This window comes from Tursiops truncatus, chromosome 16 (genome assembly GCF_011762595.2).
Source record: "Tursiops truncatus isolate mTurTru1 chromosome 16, mTurTru1.mat.Y, whole genome shotgun sequence".
Lineage (NCBI taxonomy): Eukaryota > Metazoa > Chordata > Mammalia > Artiodactyla > Delphinidae > Tursiops > Tursiops truncatus.
Genome location: NC_047049.1, coordinates 26,536,054 through 26,557,200, shown reverse-complemented (window position 1 = coordinate 26,557,200; position 21,147 = coordinate 26,536,054). Strand labels below are relative to the sequence as shown.

Below are 21,147 nucleotides of genomic sequence, written 5' to 3'. Positions count from 1 at the left end.
CATCGAGCTGATCTCCCTGTGCTATGCGGCTGCTTCTCACTAGCTATCTACCTTACGTTTGATAGTGTATATATGTCCATGCCTCTCTCTCGCTTTGTCACAGCTTACCCTTCCCCCCTCCCCATATCCTCAAGTCCATTCTCTAGTAGGTCTGTGTCTTTATTCCTGTCTTACCCCTAGGTTCTTCATGACATTTTTTTCCCTTAAATTCCATATATATGTGTTAGCATACGGTATTTGTCTCTCTTTTTCTGACTTCACTCTGTATGACAGACTCTTGGTCTATCCATCTCATTACAAATAGCTCAATTTCATTTCTTTTTATGGCTGAGTAATATTCCATTGTATATATGTGCCACAAATAGCTCAATTTCGTTTCTTTTTATGGCTGAGTAATATTCCATTGTATATATGTGCCACATCTTCTTTATCCATTCATCCGATGATGGACACTTAGGTTGTTTCCATCTCCGGGCTATTGTAAATAGAGCTGCAATGAACATCTTGGTACATGACTCTTTTTCAATTATGGTTTTCTCAGGGTATATGCCCGGTAGTGGGATTGCTGGGTCATATGGTAGTTCTATTTGTAGTTTTTTAAGGAACCTCCATACTGTTCTCCACAGTGGCTGTATCAATTTACATTCCCACCAACAGTGCAAGAGGGTCCCCTTTTCTCCACACCCTCTCCAGCATTTATTGTTTCTAGATTTTTTGATGATGGCCATTCTGACTGGTGTGAGATGATATCTCATTGTAGTTTTGATTTGCATTTCTCTAATGATTAGTGATGTTGAGCACTCTTTCATGTGTTTGTTGGCAGTCTGTATATCTTCTTTGGAGAAATGCCTATTTAGGTCTTCTGCCCATTTTTGGATTGGGGTGTTTGTTTTCTTGATACTGAGCTGCATGAGCTGCATGTAAATTCTGGAGATTAATCCTTTGTCAGTTGCTTCATTTGCAAATATTTTCTCCCATTCTGAGGGTTGTCTTTTCGTCTTGTTTATGGTTTCCTTTGCTGTGCAAAAGCTTTTAGGTCCCATTGTTTATTAGGTCGCATTTGTTTATTTTTGTTTCTATTTCCATTTCTCTAGAAGGTGGGTCAAAAAGGATCTTGCTGTGATTTATGTCATAGAGTGTCCTGCCTATGTTTTCCTCTAAGAGTTTGATAGTTTCTGGCCTTACATTTAGGTCTTTAATCCATTTTGAGCTTATTTTTGTGTATGGTGTTAGGTAGTGATCTAATCTCATACTTTTACATGTACCTGTCCAGTTTTCCCAGTACCACTTATTGAAGAGGCTGTCCTTTCTCCACTGTACATTCCTGCCTCCTTTATCAAAGATAAGGTGACCATATGTGCGTGGGTTTATCTCTGGGCTTTCTATCCTGTTCCATTGATCTATATTTCTGTTTTTGTGCCAGTACCATACTGTCTTGATTACTGTAGCTTTGTAGTATAGTCTGAAGTCAGGGAGCCTGATTCCTCCAGCTCCGTTTTTCGTTCTCAAGATTGCTTTGGTTATTTGCGGTCTTTTGTGTTTCCATACAAATTGTGAAATTTTTTGTTCTAGTTCTGTGAAAAATGCCAGTGGTAGTTTGATAGGGATTGCATTGAATCTGTAGGTTGCTTAGGGTAGTAGAGTCATTTTCACAATATTGATTCTTCCAATCCAAGAACATGGTATATCTCTCCATCTATTTGTATCATCTTTAATTTCTTTCATCAGTGTCTTATAATTTTCTGCATACAGGGCTTTTGTCTCCTTAGGTAGGTTTATTCCTAGATATTTTATTCTTTTTGTTGCAATGGTAAATGGGAGTGTTTTCTTGATTTCACTTTCAGATTTTTCATCATTAGTGTGTAGGAATGCCAGAGATTTCTGTGCATTAATTTTGTATCCTGCTACTTTTCCAAATTCATTGATGAGCTCTAGTAGTTTTCTGGTAGCATCTTTAGGATTCTCTATGTATAGTATCATGTCATCTGCAAACAGTGACAGCTTTACTTCTTCTTTTCCGATTTGGATTCCTTTTATTTGCTTTTCTTCTCTGATTGCTGTGGCTAAAACTTCCAAAACTATGTTGAATAAGAGTGGTGAGAGTGGGCAACCTTGTCTTGTTCCTGATCTTAGTGGAAATGCTTTCAGTTTTTCACCATTGAGGACGATGTTGGCTGTGGGTTTGTCATATATGGCCTTTATTATGTTGAGGAAAGTTCCCTCTATGCCTACTTTCTGCAGGGTTTTTATCATAAATGGGTGTTGAATTTTGTCAAAAGCTTTCTCTGCATCTATTGAGATGATCATATGGTTTTTCTCCTTCAGTTTGTTAATATGGTGTATCACGTTGATTGATTTGTGTATATTGAAGAATCCTTGCATTCCTGGAATAAACCCCACTTGATCATGGTGTATGATCTGTTTAATGTGCTGTTGGATTCTGTTTGCTAGTATTTTGTTGAGGATATTTGCATCTGTGTTCATCAGTGATATTGGCCTGTAGTTTTCTTTGTTTGTGACATGTTTGTCTGGTTTTGGTATCAGGGTGATGGTGGCCTCGTAGAATGAGTTTGGGAGTGTTCCTCACTCTGATATATTTTGGAAGAGTTTGAGAAGGATAGGTGTTAGCTCTTCTCTAAATGTTTGATAAAATTCGCCTGTGAAGCCATCTGGTCCTGGGCTTTTGTTTGTTGGAAGATTTTTAAACACAGTCTCAATTTCAGTGCTTGTGATTGGTCTGTTCATATTTTCTATTTCTTCCTGATTCAGTCTTGGCAGGTTGTGCATTTCTAAGAATTTGTCCATTTCTTCCAGGTTGTCCATTTTATTAGCATAGAGTTGCTTGTAGTAATCTCTCATGATCTTTTGTATTTCTGCAGTGTCATTTGTTACTTCTCCTTTTTCATTTCTAATTCTATTGATTTGAGTCTTCTTCCTTTTTTTCTTGATGAGTCTGGCTAATGGTTTATCAATTTTGTTTATCTTCTCAAAGAACCAGCTTTTAGTTTTATTGATCTTTGCTATCGTTTCCTTCATTTCTTTTTCATTTATTTCTGATCTGATCTTTATGATTTCTTTCTTTCTGCTAACTTTGGGGTCTTTTTGTTCTTCTTTCTCTAATTCCTCTAGGTGCAAGGTTAGGTTGTTTATTCGAGATGTTTCCTGTTTCTTAAGGTAGGATTGTATTGCTGTAAACTTCCCTCTTAGAACTGCTTTTGCTGCATCCCATAGATTTTGGGTCGTCGTGTCTCCATTGTCATTTGTTTCTAGGTATTTTTTTATTTCCTCTTTGATTTCTTCAGTGATCACTTCGTTATTAAGTAGTGTATTGTTTAGCCTCCATGTGTTTGTATTTTTTACAGATCTTTTCCTGTAATTGATATCTAGTCTCATAGCGTTGTGGTCGGAAAAGATACTTGATACAATTTCAATTTTCTTAAATTTGCCAAGGCTTGATTTGTGACCCAAGATATCTATCCTGGAGAATGTTCCATGAGCACTAGAGAAAAATGTGTATTCTGTTGTTTTTGGATGGAATGTCCTATAGATATCAATTAAGTCCATCTTGTTTAAAGTAGAATTTAAAGGTTGTGTTTCCTTATTTATTTTCATTTTGGAGGATCTGTCCATTGGTGAAAGTGGGGTGTTAAAGTCCCCTACTATGAATGGGTTACTGTCGATTTCCCCTTTTATGGCTGTTAGTATTTGCCTTATGTATTGAGGTGTTCCTATTATATTTTTTTCTTTCACCAAAATATCATAGTAATAAACTTAAAATTTTTTATATTCACATACATATGTACACATAGATTATGTACATATTCTATGTGTACATATGTACACATATGTACACATAGATTATGTACATATTCTATGTGTACATATGTACACATATGTACACATAGAATCTTGGGTACGGGAAGATATTCTAAGCACAACTTCTGGATAATAACCACAAAGGAAAAAACAATTGACTATATAAAAATTAAACACTTGTTTGGGAAAACCCACCTTAAACAAAGTTAAAAGGCAATTAAAACAGAACATTTGCAACATATATGACACGTGCTTAATATATACAAAGTTCAATCAGATTAGTAAGAAAAAGATGAATACCCAAATAAAATAGGCTAAGGCCTAAACAGGTAATTCACTAGAAACATGAACAATAAACCCTTGGAACATTGTTCATTCTTATAACCTTAAAGCCATACAGATATCCTAGTATGGTTATTACAGGATCAACTTTGGCCTCAAGTGGGTTTAAGCCTGGGCTGTCATTTCCTAGCTTTATGACCTTGGACAAGTTACATGACCTTTAATCCTCAATTTTCCTTACTTGTGAAATACAAGTACTGGAGGCACATAGGATTATTTTGAGAATAAATGCAATAAAACATGTAAAGTGCCTGGCCCATAGTAAGCACTGCATCCTGCCTGCACTTAAGACTGGACTCCAGGGGAGAAGAGAGTCAGGCCAGATACCCTCAGCTACTCACAGGGAGCACCTTATACCCCACTCCTGACAGGACAACCTCTTATAGCTCTATGAGCCAAACAAATGAGTAAGGGTGGTGTAATCTAGGCGCCTGCTGAGAGGCCCTGCAAATTTGGGGGTGAGTTTCCCCAGAATACAAATTCGGAATGACTCAAGGGAACTGTGTCTCAGAGGAGTGAATGGACAGTGAAAAGGCTTGGTAGATCAGATAACAGTTGCAAGTTTTGGCTAGTGACTGCTTTAGCTGGTTAAGGGCCTTGGGGCTCTATTCATCAAGCATTCGTTAGGTACCTGTATACCGGGCATTGGTACTGTTATTAGTCTCACTGAGGAGCCTACCTATATCTACTTACCTATCTGTAAAAATAGGGGAAATTATATAGCCACTTTTAAGAAAATGCTTAGTATTATATTACATAGGTGGAAGAGCTGGTCTAAGAGACGCCATTGGGTTCTTCTGTGCTTTCAATGAAAGATGAAGCAATGTTCATTAACTCTCTCAATCAGTATTTAGGTGAGCTCCTAAAATATGCCAAATACTATACTAAGTGATAGGGAAACCATAGGTGGGGGGATAAAACCCCTCTTACCTTAGTAGAAGAGACAGGCAATAATCCAAAAATCACACAAATACATATAAAAATCATACCAAGGTAAATGCTGTAAGGAGAACACACGGGGACTAACATCGTATGGATGTGTGATAGAGATGGCCTAGAGATGTACAGAAGAAGGCAGAGTGAGGGCACGGCTGGAGGGAGGCCTTGGTCGGGAAACCCAGTTCAATATCCTGAGCACATGGGCTTGGTTTTAGGAACTGGGGAGAGAAAGATAAATATGATATCATTCTTGAAACAGATGCTTTTAAAAGTATAGTATGTGATAAATGCTCCACTGTGGATATGAATAAAGCACCAGAGAGGCATAAACAAACAAGTGATGAATTTTGCCAAGGTGGTTAGGAGTGATAGTTTAGGAAGATTTCACAGTGGAAGTGACATTTGAGCTGGATTTTGAAGGGCAAGGAGGAGTTCAGCATTTGGGAAGAAGTTTGGAGCTGTTGCTGGTAGAAGAATCAGCAGAGTAAAGACATGTTCAGAGAAAGCTTAGAAAGGAAGTGAGTCCCAGGACATGTCCTAGAGTAGTGGTGGGCAATGGTTGGCAAGGAGTTCGTGGGAGGCTGTGGGAAGGTTTTTTTAACATGCCCAAGGCTGTTAGTGTTTCCCAGGTAGATCTCTTGACCTGCAAGGCCCAAGGCAAGAGGAGGCTCAGGGGTAAGGCACTCTCTGTTTTGTGCCTAGGGAGAAGGAAGGTGCACTATTTGTTCCCAGATGGGAAGGAAATGGCCGAAGAATATGATGAGAAGACAAGTGAACTACGTGGTAAGTGACGGGACCCCCAGCGGGCCCTTAGGAACACTTGGGGTGACCTAAGCACAGGTAAACACGCATAGCTGAGGCTTCAGGGAGGATCCCAGCACCACATGTGGAAGCTCAGGGAGACTGAAGCCCTTGAGGCAGGATTGTTCCTGAAAATAATCTGAGGTCAGGACTGGACACCAGAGGTGGAGTGGGCGTCCGCTTGACCAGTAAACCTCACTCCACCCCCAGACAAATGAGAGAGTGAGTAATTCTTCTAAGGTGGGAATGGGCATGTAAAGAAACCGTTGGGAAAAAGCTTTACAGAGAAGGTGGAATTGGAAGTAAGCCTTGAAGGCTGAGTAGTGGTAAGGGCAGGATTTCACTGCAGTTTTTTTTGTCTGTTTTTTGTTTTGTTTTCTGAAGTCATATCGGGAACAAACAAGTATCAGAGGCGCAGCTTTTGACCTTGCCTCAGAAGTGACTCTATTAAATATGTCCCTCATTTTGGAGAAGGTCTGAATCAAAGGGAGTAGGAGGTAGAAACGGTGATTTTGCAGCATTGTCATTTTCATTCCTGCAGCCCTTTTCCTCTAAGAATACGCTCATGAATAGGGGCCGTAGCTCAGATTTCTGGGAATTATTCGATTTGTTCATTCTCTGTTCTCAGGTATGCACATCAGCATTAACCGACTTCCCAGAGCTAGGTGGCTGGTTCTTTGACCCAGGGCCTGAGGCTGTCAGCAGTGGGAGTTGGTCTCTTTATTAAATTTCACCTGAAATGCTAAGACCAATGATGGAATCATGGGCTGGGTTATTTTCTTGTCATTATTCTTGACTTTAATTTCTTCCTGGGCCTGATCGACAGGTAGTATTGGCGGGGGAATTTCTTTTTCCCTTTTTCTGACAGCTCATAAATGTCTAGAACCGACAACACGGATTACACTGGTTTGCATTCTCTTAGTCTCCAGTCTTAAAATATGTGTCCTGTGCATGTTCAGCCGCAGAGTGAAGTGTTGATCCCTTCTTATTATGAGCTGCTTGGGTTCCAGTCCCAATTGGTTTAGTCTGGTACTATTAAAAATCTTGATGTGTTTAGCATATGACACTGATTTGGTGGAAACCAGTACAGTAGTAATATTCTCACAAACCATTGTAATTTATAGCGCTCCCAGGGGGTGACAGCCTTGGAATGCCTAACAGGGGTGAGCTTATGAAAGCAGAGGTCACGTGGGCTGACCACCACCATCACCAGGCCGGGGACTAGCGGCAGCTCTTCTCCCCCAGCCCCCAGCGTCACCTCTCTTCTCCACACAGAGCAAATAATACAGCTGTCGGGGTTGTGGCTGTAAAAACAAACAAACAAATAAAACCCAAGGCATCTTAGTTGTGCTTGGACATGAAATTAAAATGAAAAAAAGTCCAGGTCCCTTCATTTGTAGCATCCCACATGAACTGTCATTTTCCCTCTTGGCAGGTGGAGAATAGACAGTGGCCTCCAAACTCCTTTTTCTTAAAAGTAGAAATGGAGGTTCATAGGAGAACGTTGTCTGACTAAAGTTTACCTAATGATAGCAATACCGTAACTTTTATTGGGCGCCATGCTAAGTGGTTTACACGAACCAACCACATTACAGCCCAGTGTGGTAGGTTACTGCTGTCTTCATTTAACAGTTGGGAAAAATGGAAGCTTCAAGAGGATAAGCACCTTGCTCAGAATCACACAGCTGGTTAGTTACAGAGCTAGGATTTAAGCCTAGGTCTATCTGATGAAGAACCCATGCTTTAATCCACAAGAACATTCTGTTGGGAGTTGAGGTTATTTAATCCTGTTTTCTTTTCTTACTAAATCTTGTTCTCCCCAGAATGACCCGGGTAGGGGCTGGAGGGAGCAGGACAGAGATGGGCGGCAAGGAACACCCCACTCAAACCACTGGGCCCTTTGAACAGCTGATCCTTTTCTTACCCGTCTCCAACCACCCCACCCTACCTCCGCCAGCTTGCAAAATACTGTTTGTTTTTCATTTTTAAGTATAAATAATCCCAGGACCTGAACTTTCATTTGTGCATTCTTTGAAGCAAAATATGGATGGGGTTTTTGTGGGTGTAAATGGGAATAGTTTCCGTTTTTTCAGCTAATTATACAAATTGGATAATTGGCCAAACTGGTTTTCTGTCCAAAAAACCCAGAAAGTAATTTACAGAGAGAATTACCGATAGGACATCTGTCTGGGTTGGAGCTCTTCCGGTCGGTGTTAATAAGCATAGTAGTGTCATATTTTTTTTCTGCCCTCTCAATGCTATTCATTCCCACCCCCCACAGTGAATGCTGTATGTGTATTCATAGAGGAAAAAACTGAAGGGCCCCATAACAATGATCGGAACATCAAACCAGCCCTAGAAGAACACAGCATGTCCAGGGGGGCAGAGGCTGAAGGGCAGGCCGTCCCCCAGCGATTACATTCGGATTACCGGCTTAATCTGCTTTGGTATTTGACCGCCAGCCTAACCACCCCAGGCTGCATTTGGAGGATATTGAGCACTTTCATCCCCAAGCACTTCACCGGCTTTATAAATGACCCACTCGATTCCCTTCAGCCTCCTCAGGGATGGGACGTGGCAGCTGTTTAATAGCCACATAGCAATGTTGCAGTGTTTTAGGGCAGAAAAGAAGAATCCTGCATCCAGTTTAAGCTGCAGGGAGTACTTAGGAAAGGGGAATGTAATTATCCACATTGGAAGTGGGCCAGGGCTTGGAGCTCTGGGGAAAGAGGCCTTTTAGGACCTCCGCTTTCTAGCCCACCTGAAAGATGGGGCCTCCTTTCAGCAGTCTGGGACATCAGCCTGCTTCCTGCTGACTTAGGAAAAAGGCCCCAGGCGCTGCCTCCCTCATATATTCCCCATCAGACCCTTTACAGGGTCATTGAAAGTCTCCTTTCCAAGGACTGGCCCTGGCTCAGCCAGGAAGATATGACAGCGTCCCAGGGAGCTGCCTTGCACACACCAGTTTGGGTTTAACATATAATCAAATCAGAGTGACAGCAGGTGCAAACAGTCTTCTGTTGCCGCAGGAGCTGTCCTTGAGTTCAGGAACAAAGACAGGACAAGAAAGACAAGACAAAATGTATTTGCATGTGTGCATTCATGCCCACGTCCATGGGAGAAATAACAAGGACTTCACCCATTCATTTGTTGGATCTTATCTCACAAGGGAATGAATACGGAGGCTTTCTTCATATTCTAACAAAGAATTTAATTCCAAGGTGTTAAAAAAAAAAAAAGACAAAACAGCCAAGGGTCCAAATTTCTGTGACCTGAGTGGCTTTCAAGGTCAGCAGTAAGGAAACCAGTAGCTGACTTTCCTCCTCCTTAGGGTACTCCTTGGGAAGGTTTCTGTTCCAAACCCAGTATTCCATGGATAAAAGAGTAGACAGGAAATCCTGGTATCGGAATTGCCTCTCCTGGCCACACTGGCATCGTGCCTCAGGAGAAATGATTTAACAGGGTCCATGATTACAGGATGCCTCACTTATCAAGCCCCAGATAGTTAGGTTTTCATAACTTATCAATACATTTTCAAATAATTGAAGCTTTTCCTTTAAATGCTAAAATATAAAAAAGAAATAGAGCTTCATCTTTTTTTAAGTGAACCTTTTAAAATATCATGTATGCTTATTGAATGTTTATAGAATACAAGTTAGCCTTTTACTAATGATTCAAATTCTGGTCTTGAAGTTAGGAGACCTGAATTTTAGCTGTGTTTTTTGCAAGTTAGTGTATCTTTCTGAGCCTTGGTAATTCTTCATACTCTCCCCTGAAGAGTGGTGGCAAGGGTTGAAGGAGAGCAGGCAGGGAAGAAATGCTGTTTCCCATTTGAAAAATACAGGTATTGGACTAGATGCTTTCTAAAGGAACCTCCACTTTTAAACTCTGTGATGACTGTGTTCTATTATATCGTGATCCTGTCAGGGTCTAAGGATGTTTGTTTGTCCTCACACCAAATGGTCCCACATCCTTTTTAGTTCTGTCGCTGCCCTTGATGTGAGCTATCCCGTCATGCTGTTGTCAGTATGCCTGGGAAAAAATTAATTTCCTGCCTTATTCTACACATAGCATTTTATACATGTCTGAGAATCTGGGAGTGATCTTTCCTACAATAAAGAGTGAGATACATGGGTCTTGTCACAGGAAACCTCCACTTAGAGGCATTTGTCGCTTCTGAATTTGCAACTGTGAACACTGCAACCCAGAAGGCTGGCTTCCAGTTAAATAAGCAAAGTATTACATGAATAGATTTGGATATACTTCTGGTCACAGTCCATTCACTTAAGAGAGAAGAAGTATTTGTGAGAAAAAAAAAAGTTGCCTTTAAAGTATATTTCCAAGTTTTACTCTTCCTTATTTATTTGCATTGTAAACTTGGAAATGTGTTTCTAGGGAGAGTTTTTGGCCCTGAGACGTAATAAAATCACACTGCAGAAGGCACCAGACCTTATAAAAGCACATATTAAAGGGAAAATTCGAATTGTGCAGCATACTTTTGCGTTCAGCTTGTGTGCCTTACTTAGAGCAGTGAGGGTGTTTGGGTTTGGCACAGCTGCCCAGAAGGTCTCAAAGAAACCAACCCATCCTGAGAATCACATTGCAGCTCTCACCACCCTGGCCCAGAAAAAGGAGCAACTGCGACAGGACGCCAGGCACTTTCTGAGTTGTTTAGCTCCTCACAGCAGCTTCAGGAAGGCTGCTGGCCTGGAGCAGCGCTGGGACTGCCACCTGGAAGACCCCCATTGCTGCGGGCAGGGAAGGAACAGAGGGGTCGCACTCGCGAAAGCCCCCTGTGGCCATGGGCGTGCTGACAGCAGTCACTGTGACAGGGCTGAGCAGGGTTCCTGAGCATCCCAGCAGGGGCTTTCAGTTAGTGTTTACTGAATTAGTCTTTTCACTTAGAATTTCCATAAAGTATGTGGCTTAATTGAAAAAAAAAAATCTTATGCAAACATCTGGGTTGTAAAATAGAGATGATTATTTGCATTATAAAAGGATGATTCCACTCTACAAAAAATGTACATTAGATCTTTTATAAATAATGCATTTAAAATATGGTGTGTGCCTAAAATTTCCTGTAAATACAACTCTGGGACTTTTGTTTTAAGCCATGTGCACCTGAGATGAGTGAATTTCTATATTTGGACTTTCTGAATCATGAGACAAATCTGCCTATCAGCTTTCACCCTCTTACTTCATTTTTCCTCTGCCCATTTTTAGAGGGAAAAATGCATGTCACATTTTTGGGGATCCACATTTTCCCTGTTACTGGTAGCTACCCTTTTCCTAACATTCACGTCTTCCCTTTGCATGAAGTCACACCTGGGGTTTTCTAAACTCCACTTGGCGCCTTTCAGAGCTTTGTTCTAATTCCTTTTGTCTGGGCACCCATGATATGGGCTTTACACGTTGTCTAATATTGAAATACTCTCCTGAGATTTCAGAGGTTGTGAGGTCCCTGCTCAGATGGATAAAGCCAGTGTAAAAGCCTGTAGCTCCCACTTTTATCCTGTTCCAGTTACCTAATGTGATATTGATGATTCAGCAGAAAGAAGCAGAGTACCTTTCTTCCCCATAATCCCACTGCTTCCTTCTCTCCTCAGTGAGGAAGTGGCGTGTGAAGAGTGCCCTGGGCGCCTTGGGCCAGTGGCAGATTGAGGTGGGAGAGCCAGCACTCCCAGGAGCAGGGAGCCTGGGGCCTGAACTCATCACGGAAAGCAATTCCAATGTATGTCTGTCTGTCAGGTGTCTTTGGGAGGCTGGGGGAGTGGGCTGCTGGCCCTGGGGGCAGGCGCCATGTCTTGTTCACCTCCTCATCTCCAGTGTACCCACCTGGACACAGTGCTCTAGAAATGTTTGCTTGAATGAGTACCCAAAGGGTTTTGGCTTAGTCATCCCAGGGCGAGGGCTCCAGGCCTAGAATGTCACAGCAATGGCAGTATCAGAGGGGAGCTGTAGGGAAGAGCTGAGGGTCTCCCATTGTGCCCCTTGATAGAGCTTTGTGGAGGGGGAGCCATCCTTTCCCACCCCCCTCCAAGAATAGTCCTCAAGTTGGCTTTGCCTTCTGCAGCCCATCTTCATGCGCAAGGACACCAAGATGAGTTTCCAGTGGCGAATTCGAAACCTCCCGTACCCTAAGGATGTCTACAGTGTCTGTGTGGACCAGAAGGAGCGCTGTGTTGTCGTCAGAACAACCAACAAAAAGTAAGTGGCATGGTGGGCACCTGCCTTCTTGTGTATGAGCAAGGTGGGGGTGGGGTTTGACCTGAGGTTAGGGCTCAGATGGCTCCCCACCTCAGAGGGCAGAGAAGCCTGCTGTCCAGCTCTGAGGGAGGTAGGAGGGCTTCACTAAAGCCCTGTAGTAGGTGCTAAAAGCTGAAGGGCTTTCTCTCTGCAGGACCAGCTTGAATATTGTAATCAGTTCCACCGGGGCAGGGAAATTTGAACAATGAGTATCTGGCCCAGTACTTGGCACAGACTGGGGCTCAATAAATATTTGCTGGATGAATGAGAGGTTGAGGGAATCACCCGGCCATTGCCTTGTGATCTTAAGTGGTTCTGCTGTAAGGTTATTGTGCCTTGACCTCTGGCTGGATCCAGTCCATGATGAACTTGGCCTGGTAACATCACTGTTGGAGCTGGCAGGGAGCCATGGCCTGGAAGGTGCACCTGTCTGAGGTGGCAGTTATCGAACTTTAAAGTACTGGTCTGGGAGCAGCAAACCTATCCCTCCCTGAACTGAGGGACAGTGAGCTGGTGCTTTGGCCTCTTGGAAGTCTCTTGCATGAAGTCACTTGCATTATGTTTCAAAGGGATTACTAGACTTCCTTTTGCTCCTCTTCTCATGGTCTGCTAGGGGAAGGCAAAATGTGGGGTTGAGGGGACAGAAAGTGACCAAAGTGGAGATCTAATCCTGGCAGGGCTGCTTCTGGGCTGATCATCTTGGAAATGCATTGATCTCGTTTGGGTTTCTGGAACTCTGACTGATCACAGGAGAAGAGAAGAGCCCTGTGATGACTCGGTTGTGACCTGAGTCAGGGATTGCAGAATAGGACCAACTCCCATGAAATAGATTTGGTGCATTGAGATGGGAGGTTTTATGAGTTACTGGTCCACAGACTGTGAAGCCACCCAACATGTCTCATGGGGTGCTAAGCTTATGCCAGAGGTGTCCCCATCATCCACTGATTTACAAGCAGTAAGGAGGACCCAGCTATTTGTCCATCTTCTCAGGTGGTGTGGTGCCAGCCTCCCGTCCCATCTCCCTCAAGGTCCGTGCCTCCCAGGCTCCCCTGGTGCAGCCCTGGGTTCTGCCCTCCTCTATGACCCCCACACCCTCTCACTTTGGCAGGGTTAAGTGGTGGGGAAGGGGTAGAGATGAATGAATTAATTTCAGGATTATTGCTGTACACGCAGCCAGCAGCCCCTGAAGTGGGCCTTGTCTATAAATACAAAGTCATAATAATAAGGATTTGCGTTTATAAAGCACTTTGAAGCTCTCAGATAAAAGGCAGTTTATTCCTGTTATTGTTCTCATCATTAACAGGAGTCAGTGCCTAAAGTGGAATTTAGCAATTTCAGGCAACAGAGAAATTGCCTTTAGGAAAACAAACTCCGTGCTTCAGCAAACATTCCCTGGCGTAAGAGGCCCTGGGCCCAAATTAGGAACAAAAGTGCTTCTGATAGCACTTGAATCTGCAGCCCAGCAGTTTGTGGAGCTGGCTGCTGCCTCCCTTTTGTCCCCCAGAGGTCACTGTCGAATACAGATATCCAGCAGAAATGTGATTACCAGGGAGTGAGAAAAGAGAGGCTAGCTAGCTCACCAAAAAATTCATCTGCAGGCAGATCCTCTGGGTCCCATCTCCTGTGCGTTTTCAGCCATAGGTGGCGCTCTTGACCAGGCGCTCCGTGGCCAGAGGCCCACTCGGCGCCCAAGGCAGGGGGAGACATTTTTGAATTGATGGGTAAGGCCAGGTGGGATGCGAGTAGTGCCCCAGAGTGAGCAGGGCCGGGATTGGATTCCCAAAGAGGGGAGAGGAGTATGTGAGTGCCCACTTCAGAGCCTACAATGAGATCTCAGGTTCAGCGGCCCAGCCTGGCTCAGCACAGCCTTCCTCAGGATCCTCTGCTAGGAGGAAGGTGAGAGAGGCTGCTAAACCCCTAACAGGCTCTTCTGAGCCTAGTGGCATTTTCATCTTCTACCTGGAGTAGAAGATGTCCTATACCTTTACTACCCCGAAATATACAGAACTCAATAGCTATTCCTTTGAGCAGTGTTTAGCTTTTTCAAGATACTTTAAAAATCTGTTTTCTGATCATCACACCATCCAGTGGTGGACAGGGTATGTATTTATTGTTGTGCTATATATGAATGATTATCTATAAAGTCAGCATGATGAACAGACTTACTGAAGGGATAGTTAGTGATGGTTTCAGTGCCCAGGCCTCTTCAGTTTCCATCACACTGTGGCTTTTCTGATTTGACTTCCTTCACCTGGAGGTTCCATGCCTGCCCCGATTCTGATATTCTGGATTATGGTTACCAGTAAAAGCCAGAGTTCCTTTGTCTATACCTGCCTTGTCTCTGAATAACTGGGTTGGCCATTTCTCTTGAAGGAATTGATTCCAGTGTATTATGTCCTTGGCCCCAGGTAATAGCAAGGGATGAATCAGGGAAGGAAGAAAGTGCTTTCCCAGGATCCCACTGTGGCACCATCTATTCCCAGTAAGAGTGTTTGTGCAGAAAGAAGGTTCCTAGCCTCAGCCTAGAAGCTGGCAGCTATAAGTGGAATGAGCTAGGATGTGGAGTAGGAAGATGTCCGCTTGAATCTGGCCTCTGCCACGTATTACCCGTAGCATTTGGGGCAAGGGTTCCTCATATATCATAGGAGAATACTCATACGTACGTCACAGATTGCTTGGGGAATTATGAAATCGTATATGTACAAACACTCAGCCCTATGCCCGGCCTGAAGCAGGCCCTCGACAATTCTTTGAAAATTAGAACCTGAGGAGAGCTTGGCTGATTTGACATCGGTAATACTAACACTGTGGGAGTGTTAATAGGCATCTCTAGAAAAGAGGATTCTGTGGTCAAATAACTTTAGGAAACTCACTTTGGTAGGACTTCTGAGTGCCTTTAGTATGTGAATGTGTGCTGTGACTCTCTACGAGGGGCTACTGTAGGCAGGGGTGACCAGTTTGCCTGGAGTGTTGATGTTTAAGAAAGAAGGGGAGATTTGCCGACTGATTCTCTAAGGGACGGACTGGCTAGAGGCTTCTCTCGACCACTCTGGCCAAGCCTGTGTGCAGGTGTGCAGAGCACCCACTGGAGGTGTGTGGGGCGTGGCCCATGTGACTCCACAGCCATCCTGCTTCTACTTTCAGCCTCCTCCAGAGTCTCTCTCTAACGGCCTGGCTTCTTGTGCCCTTTCTCAGTTCACTAAAAGGGAGAATGGGTTGGGAAAGGACTGGGAATTGGGAAGGGGAGACAGCAGAGAGAGAGTGATAGGGTGCAGCGGATCATTTCTGAAATAGCCGAAGTGAAGCTGTCCTTTTGGCACAGTTTGAGAGAGGTACAGAGTTGGCCTGTTCCAGTCCCTTTGACAGCGACTTAAAGTTCATCTAGGGCAGCTCCTTTATTTTTAGAAAGGAATTTGGAGGAAGAAACTGAGGCCCAGAAGTTAAGTGGCCTGTCCAGAGTCACAGGACAGGGCCAGGGAGTCCTCCTGAGAGCCTTTGCTTCCACATACATCTTTTGGACACTTTTACATTCAGAAAGGAAGCCCACTCTATGTTAGAGGGAGTGTCCAGGAGACCTGCAGGGTGGCTGGGTTCTGGGGGTGACCACCCCCCATATCTGCCCCACCCTTGGACAGACGCAGGGAACCTAGACCAGGTGGTCTGTTACTTTGAGGTGAGAATGTAGAGCGATGGCGGGGGGCGGTGAGGAGATTGGGGGGATTATCACTGTAATAAGGGTATCTCCCTTTACCAGTTTTATGACTTGGGCAAGATACCTAACTTTCCTGTGCCTCAGTTTACTCTTCTGTAAAAGAGGATAACAGAAGCAACCAACCTGAGAGGGCTGTTTTCAGGATTCAGTGTGTGTTGAACAGGGCCTGGCACAGAGTTAGCATTCATAAATGTCACCTTTCACTGTGTGGCCGAGACCAAGGACAGTGAAGGTAGGTGAGAATGGGGGTTGTTGTGCATCAGCGAAAAGTCCAGGAACCACCACACTATAAAGGCTTAGTTTCAGCAGAAACACAGGGTCTCCTCGGGCAGTGATATGGCCTGTTTCTTCTTCATCCTTAAATCCCCAGCTCATAGTTCAAGGTCTGGGACACAGTTGACGCCTAAGAAATGGTTGCTGCCTACCTAGGGCTTGCCTGAGGCTGAGCATTTGGACTTTTCCAGAAGCACAGTGGGTCCCTCTCCAGTCCAGGTGCTGGTGAGAAAGTGAAGCATGGTTCTTCTCAGGGCAAACCCCAAGGCCAGGGATGGAGATAAGGGAGTATGGGCTGCTCCCTGAGGAGAGAAAGCAGATGCCCCATACTCCCTTGAAGACTGCCCATCAGAAGCCCCTGAGGAAAATGGTTTAACCTCAGCCAATAAACTAAATCCATTAGAATACTCATAACAGAGCTGAGCCTCCAGACCTACTCTGCCTCCATCCCCCCACCTCGTGAGAGGTGATGGGAGTAGAACAGGGAAGCTGGGGTAAGTCATGCAACTCAAGTTCCCTTTGATCTTGTCATTGCTGTTGAGACCAAGCCCTGGGACTCTTTCTCCAGTCCTACTACCCCTGCCTGGGGAATGTGCCTTGATGGTGCCCCTCTGAGAGTACACAGGTGTGTCCCTGTCCCCCCTCCCCAGCACACAGCCAGGTAGGCAGAAAGGATGTCCCCACGTTCTGCGCAGCAAGGGCTTACACAGGCCCCCTGGGTTCGGCTGAGCTGTGTGTGCCCGGCTGCTTCTCTCCCGGTTCTGCTTCTTGTGTATGTTTGCAGGGAAGATGTTAACACTTCCTAACAAGCCTTTGTGTTCATCTAATCTCTGCTGTTTAACCTTTGACTCCCTCCCTATTATCAGTGTCTGCCACCTTTGCTGGCCAGACCAGAGGCCCCAGAAAGAGCCCTCAGCCTGGGCTGGCTAGGAAGAGGATGAAGCCGACATTCCACCCCGGTTTGTAGGCAGATGGATCACCTTTCCCTGGGGCAGAGTTTGGAAAATAAAGCAAACTTGTGGTGCCATTAGGATCCCCCAGCCCCCACTCCTTTTGAACTGTCAGCCTTTAAGTAAACATTCTTTTCCTGCCACGGGTCCCAGCACCTTGTCGGGGAGTGAGGAACCTGGAGGATAGGGGCCCTGAGAGCCTTCACTAAACTGAGGGATTTGGGCAGGGAGAGCAGGGCAGAAGTGCTTGCATTGATGTCAACTCTCCTGAGTCCCCAGGGCATCAGGGCTTTTGAAGTGGACTGGGGGTACCTGTCACAACGACCAGGCCCCCCTGACATATTGAAAGCCCTATCCTCTCCAGGCCCCTCACTTGAGTTTGTCTGTACCTGTCTGCAGCGTTTCCCTGCTCAGCCACATACCCTTGCAGCAGCAGTGATGCCATGCCCAGGTGATAGGTCTGGTAGCCACTGGCCAGAGCCTAGGTCATACTTCCACCAAGGAAAATGCCAAACAGTCCTATTGCTAGAGGTGAGGCGGCCATTGCTTGTGCTCCAGTGTAATAAGCACCAGACCAGGATCAGGGAACTTTAATCCTGACTCTGCTGACAACTGGCTGTGAAGCCAGGCGAGATATTTCACCTCTCTGAGCCTGAGTTTCCTCTTCGGTAAAGGAGGTCAAATTACAGACATTATGGGTTGGATGTTGCTATCTGGGTTTGTTTTGTTTTTTTTTTTTTTTAGTTTTTTGGCTGTGCCGTGCGGCATGTGGGATCTTAGTCTCCTGACCAGGGATTGAACCCTTGCCCCCTGTATCAGAAGCGAGCAGTATAACCACTGGACTGCCAGGGAAGTCCCAGGGTTGTTTTGTTTTTTTACTAAAAGGGATCATTAATCTCTGGACTGTCACCTGCCATTGAGGGAGACCGAGTGTGGTATGTGAAAATGGAGGAGTGGGGTCCAGAGCCCCAGAGATCCAGCTTCCTTGATGAGTCACATGGCTTGTTCTCTTAGGGATATTTCTCCTTGTGGATGTACTCCCCTCTCTGGCCTACAAGTAGAGTCAGGCTAACAAGGCCTTCAAAGACCCCAAAGGAGGAAAAGGTAACTGAGGTCCTCAGTAAAGGGCCATGTAAGTGCCAACTGTCCGTCCCCAGCTTTCAAGGACAGCCCTAGATTTCCTTATTCTGTTTCTTGTTAGCACACATATCCCATTTTCTTCGGGTGCTGAGGAGGTAGGGCTCGCCTGAGCCAATTGTGTATTCCAGGAGGCTTCTTCCACGTGTCTTTGGGAGGACTGAGCTTGAAGTATGAGTCAGTCTGATCCCTGGTCTAATCAAGGAATTATGACTGGCCCTGTTCCATTGCTGGACTGGCCATAAGGCCTTTCTTTTTCTTCCAGGACCACTAAGCTCTAAAGTACTGGTGTTCTAACTGGCTTCCCTTCTTCCTCTTTGGCTGTGTGGGGAGAATTGTATAGAAGTTTGGCGTCAGAGGGCCTGATGCCCAGCTGTTGGGGTCACTTTGTTGGGTGTTCTCATGGCCTCTTGTTGTCCCCACAGGTACTACAAGAAGTTCTCAATACCTGACCTAGACAGGTATCAGCTACCTCTGGATGATTCCTCGCTGAGCTTTGCTCATGCCAACTGCACCCTCATCATCTCCGTAAGAGTCATTCAGACTTCTTGGCCACTATGTCAGGGACAGGCTCCTTCTTCCCCTGCCCAGTTCCCATCCTACTGGAGTCCTCAGTTCCAGCCCCAGCTACTCCTGGGGTGTGCTTGCTAGAGAACAGGCCTGTCTGCCTCAGCATGGTGTGAGCCGGTGAGGGTCAGGAGGCTGATTTTAAAATCATAGCTGAAAGAGGATAGAGGGTGATGGGGAGGGGTAGAATCCACAGAACTGGGGTTCTAGATGGTCCAAAGGCCTACCCCTACCCAGCCATGTGACCTTCAGCAAGTCATTCAACCTTGTAGGCCTCAATTTCCTCATCTTTGAATAAAGGGGGTAGAAGGGGGAGAGGGAGAGGGAGGGAGGCAGAGAGAGGGAGGGAGGCAGAGAGGGAGGAAGGGTGAGGGAGGGTGAGAGGGAGAGAGAGGAAGGGAGGGAGGGGAAGAGAGTAAGGGAGGGGGAGAGAGAGGGAGGAAAGGTGAGAGGGAGGAAGGGTGAGAGGGAGAGGGTGAGAGAGGGAGGAAGGGGGAGAGAGGGGGAGGGAGGAAGAAGGAGGGAGGGAGAGGGGAGGGAGAGAGAGGGAGGAAGGGGGAGAGGAGGGAGAGAGGGAGGGAGAGGAAGGGTGAGAGGGAGGGAGGGAGAGAGGGGGAGGGAGAGGGAGGGAGGGAGAGGAAGAGAGAGGGAGGGAGGGTGAGAGGGGAGGGAGGGTGAGAGGGGAGGGAGGGTGAGAGGGAGAGAGGAAGGGAGGAAGGGGGAGAAGGAGGAAGGGGGAGAGGGAGAGGAAGAGAGAGGGAGGAAGGGGGAGAGAGGGGGAGGAAGGGGGAGAGGGAGAGGGTGAGAGAGGGAGGAAGGGGGAGAGAGGGGGAGGGAGAGAGGGAGGAAGGGTGAGGGGGAGAAGGAGGATGGAGGAAGAGAGGGAGGAAGGGGGAGGAAGGGTGAGAGGGAGGATGGAGGGAGAGGGAGGGAGGGAGAGGGAGGAAAGGTGGGAGGGAGGGAGAGGGGGGAGGGAGAGGAAGGGTGAGAGGGAGGAAGAAGGAGGGAGAGAGAGGGAGGAAGGGGGAGAGGGAGGGAGAGAGGGGGAGGGAGGGAGAGGGGGAGGGAGGGAGAGAAAGGTGAGAGGGAGGATGGAGGGAGAGAGGGAGAGGAAGAGAGAGGGAGGAAGGGGGGAGGGAGGGAGGAAGGGTGAGAGGGAGGAAGGGGAGAGGGAGGAGGGAGGGAGGAAGGGGGGAGGGAGGGAGGAAGGGGGAGAGGGAGGGGGGAGGGAGGAAGGGGGAGAGGGTGAGAGGGAGGAAAGGTGAGAGGGAGAGGGAGGGAGAGAGGGGGAGGGAGAGGAAGAGAGAGAGAGGAGGATGGAGGGAGAGGAAGAGAGAGAGAGGAGGAGGAAGGGGGAGAGGGGGAGGGAGGGAGAGAAAGGGAGAAGGAGGAAGGGTGAGAGGGAGAGGAAGGGTGAGAGGGAGAGGAAGGGTGAGAGGGAGAGGGAGGGAGAGGGAGGATGGAGGGAGGAAGGGGGAGAGAGAGAGGGAGGAAGGGGGAGAGGGAGGGAGGAAGGGAGGGAGAGGGTGAGAGGGAGGGAGAGAGGGAGGAAGAGGGAGGGAGGAAGGGGGAGAGAGGGAGGAAGGGAGGGAGAGGGTGAGAGGGAGGGAGAGAGGGAGGAAGAGGGAGGGAGGAAGGGGGAGAGAGGGAGGAAGGGAGGGAGAGGAAGAGAGAGGGAGGAAGGGTGACAGGGAGAGGGAGGGAGTGAGAGAAAGGGAGAGGGAGGAAGGGGGAGAGGGAGAGAGAGGGAGGAAGGGGGAGAGGGAGGAGGGAGGAAGAGAGGGAGAGGGAGAGAGGGGAGGGAGAGAGAGGAAGGGGGGAGGGAGGGAGGGAGAGGGAGGAAGGGGGAGAGAGAGGGAGGGAGATGGAGGAAGGGGGAGAGGGTGAGAGAGGAAGGGAGGGAGGCAGAGAGAGGGAGATGGAGGAAGGGGGAGAGGGTGAGAGAGGAAGGGAGAGGGAGGAAGGGAGAGGGAGGAAGGGAGAGGGAGGAAGGGAGGGAGAGGGAGGGAGGAAGAGAGGGGAGAGAGAAGGAGGGGGAGGGAGAGAGAGTGTGTGTGTGCGCGTGTGCGTAGAGAGGGGTGATGTGACTGAATCATGTCCTCTCCTTGGCTCCCTCCACAGTACCAGAAGCCAAAGGAGGTTCTAGTAGCTGAGTCAAACCTGCAGAAGGAGCTGAAGAAGGTACAGACAGCACACAGCAGTGACGGGGACTGCACGACTCAGTAGCGGACCCCTGAGGCCTGCACTTCCAGCGCTGAGTGTGGGTGAGGCTCTTCCTGTAGAGGCCTCTGAGACTTCAAGGCTTGGGCACTCCTAGCCCCTGAGTCGTGGTCTTCTCTCCTGAGTAAAATAATTCTGAGTCAC

The 21,147-nt window shown here is 46.7% G+C and overlaps 1 protein-coding gene across 2 annotated transcripts in view; it reads left to right on the top strand.

Moving 5' to 3' along the window:
* Nucleotides 1-21,147, top strand: part of DPCD (deleted in primary ciliary dyskinesia homolog (mouse)) — a 23,913-nt gene extending 2,766 nt beyond the window's left edge. Inside the window, exons 2-6 of one of the 2 annotated variants that reach the window (XM_033841976.2) lie at nucleotides 5,800-5,880; nucleotides 11,505-11,629; nucleotides 11,972-12,105; nucleotides 18,642-18,744; nucleotides 20,905-21,147. In XM_033841976.2, coding sequence (XP_033697867.1) covers nucleotides 5,800-5,880; nucleotides 11,505-11,629; nucleotides 11,972-12,105; nucleotides 18,642-18,744; nucleotides 20,905-21,009 — 548 coding nt within the window. In that variant the 3' untranslated portion in view covers nucleotides 21,010-21,147. The remainder of the gene's footprint in view (nucleotides 1-5,799; nucleotides 5,881-11,504; nucleotides 11,630-11,971; nucleotides 12,106-18,641; nucleotides 18,745-20,904) is intronic. The other variant, XM_033841977.2, reaches the window with a different exon arrangement.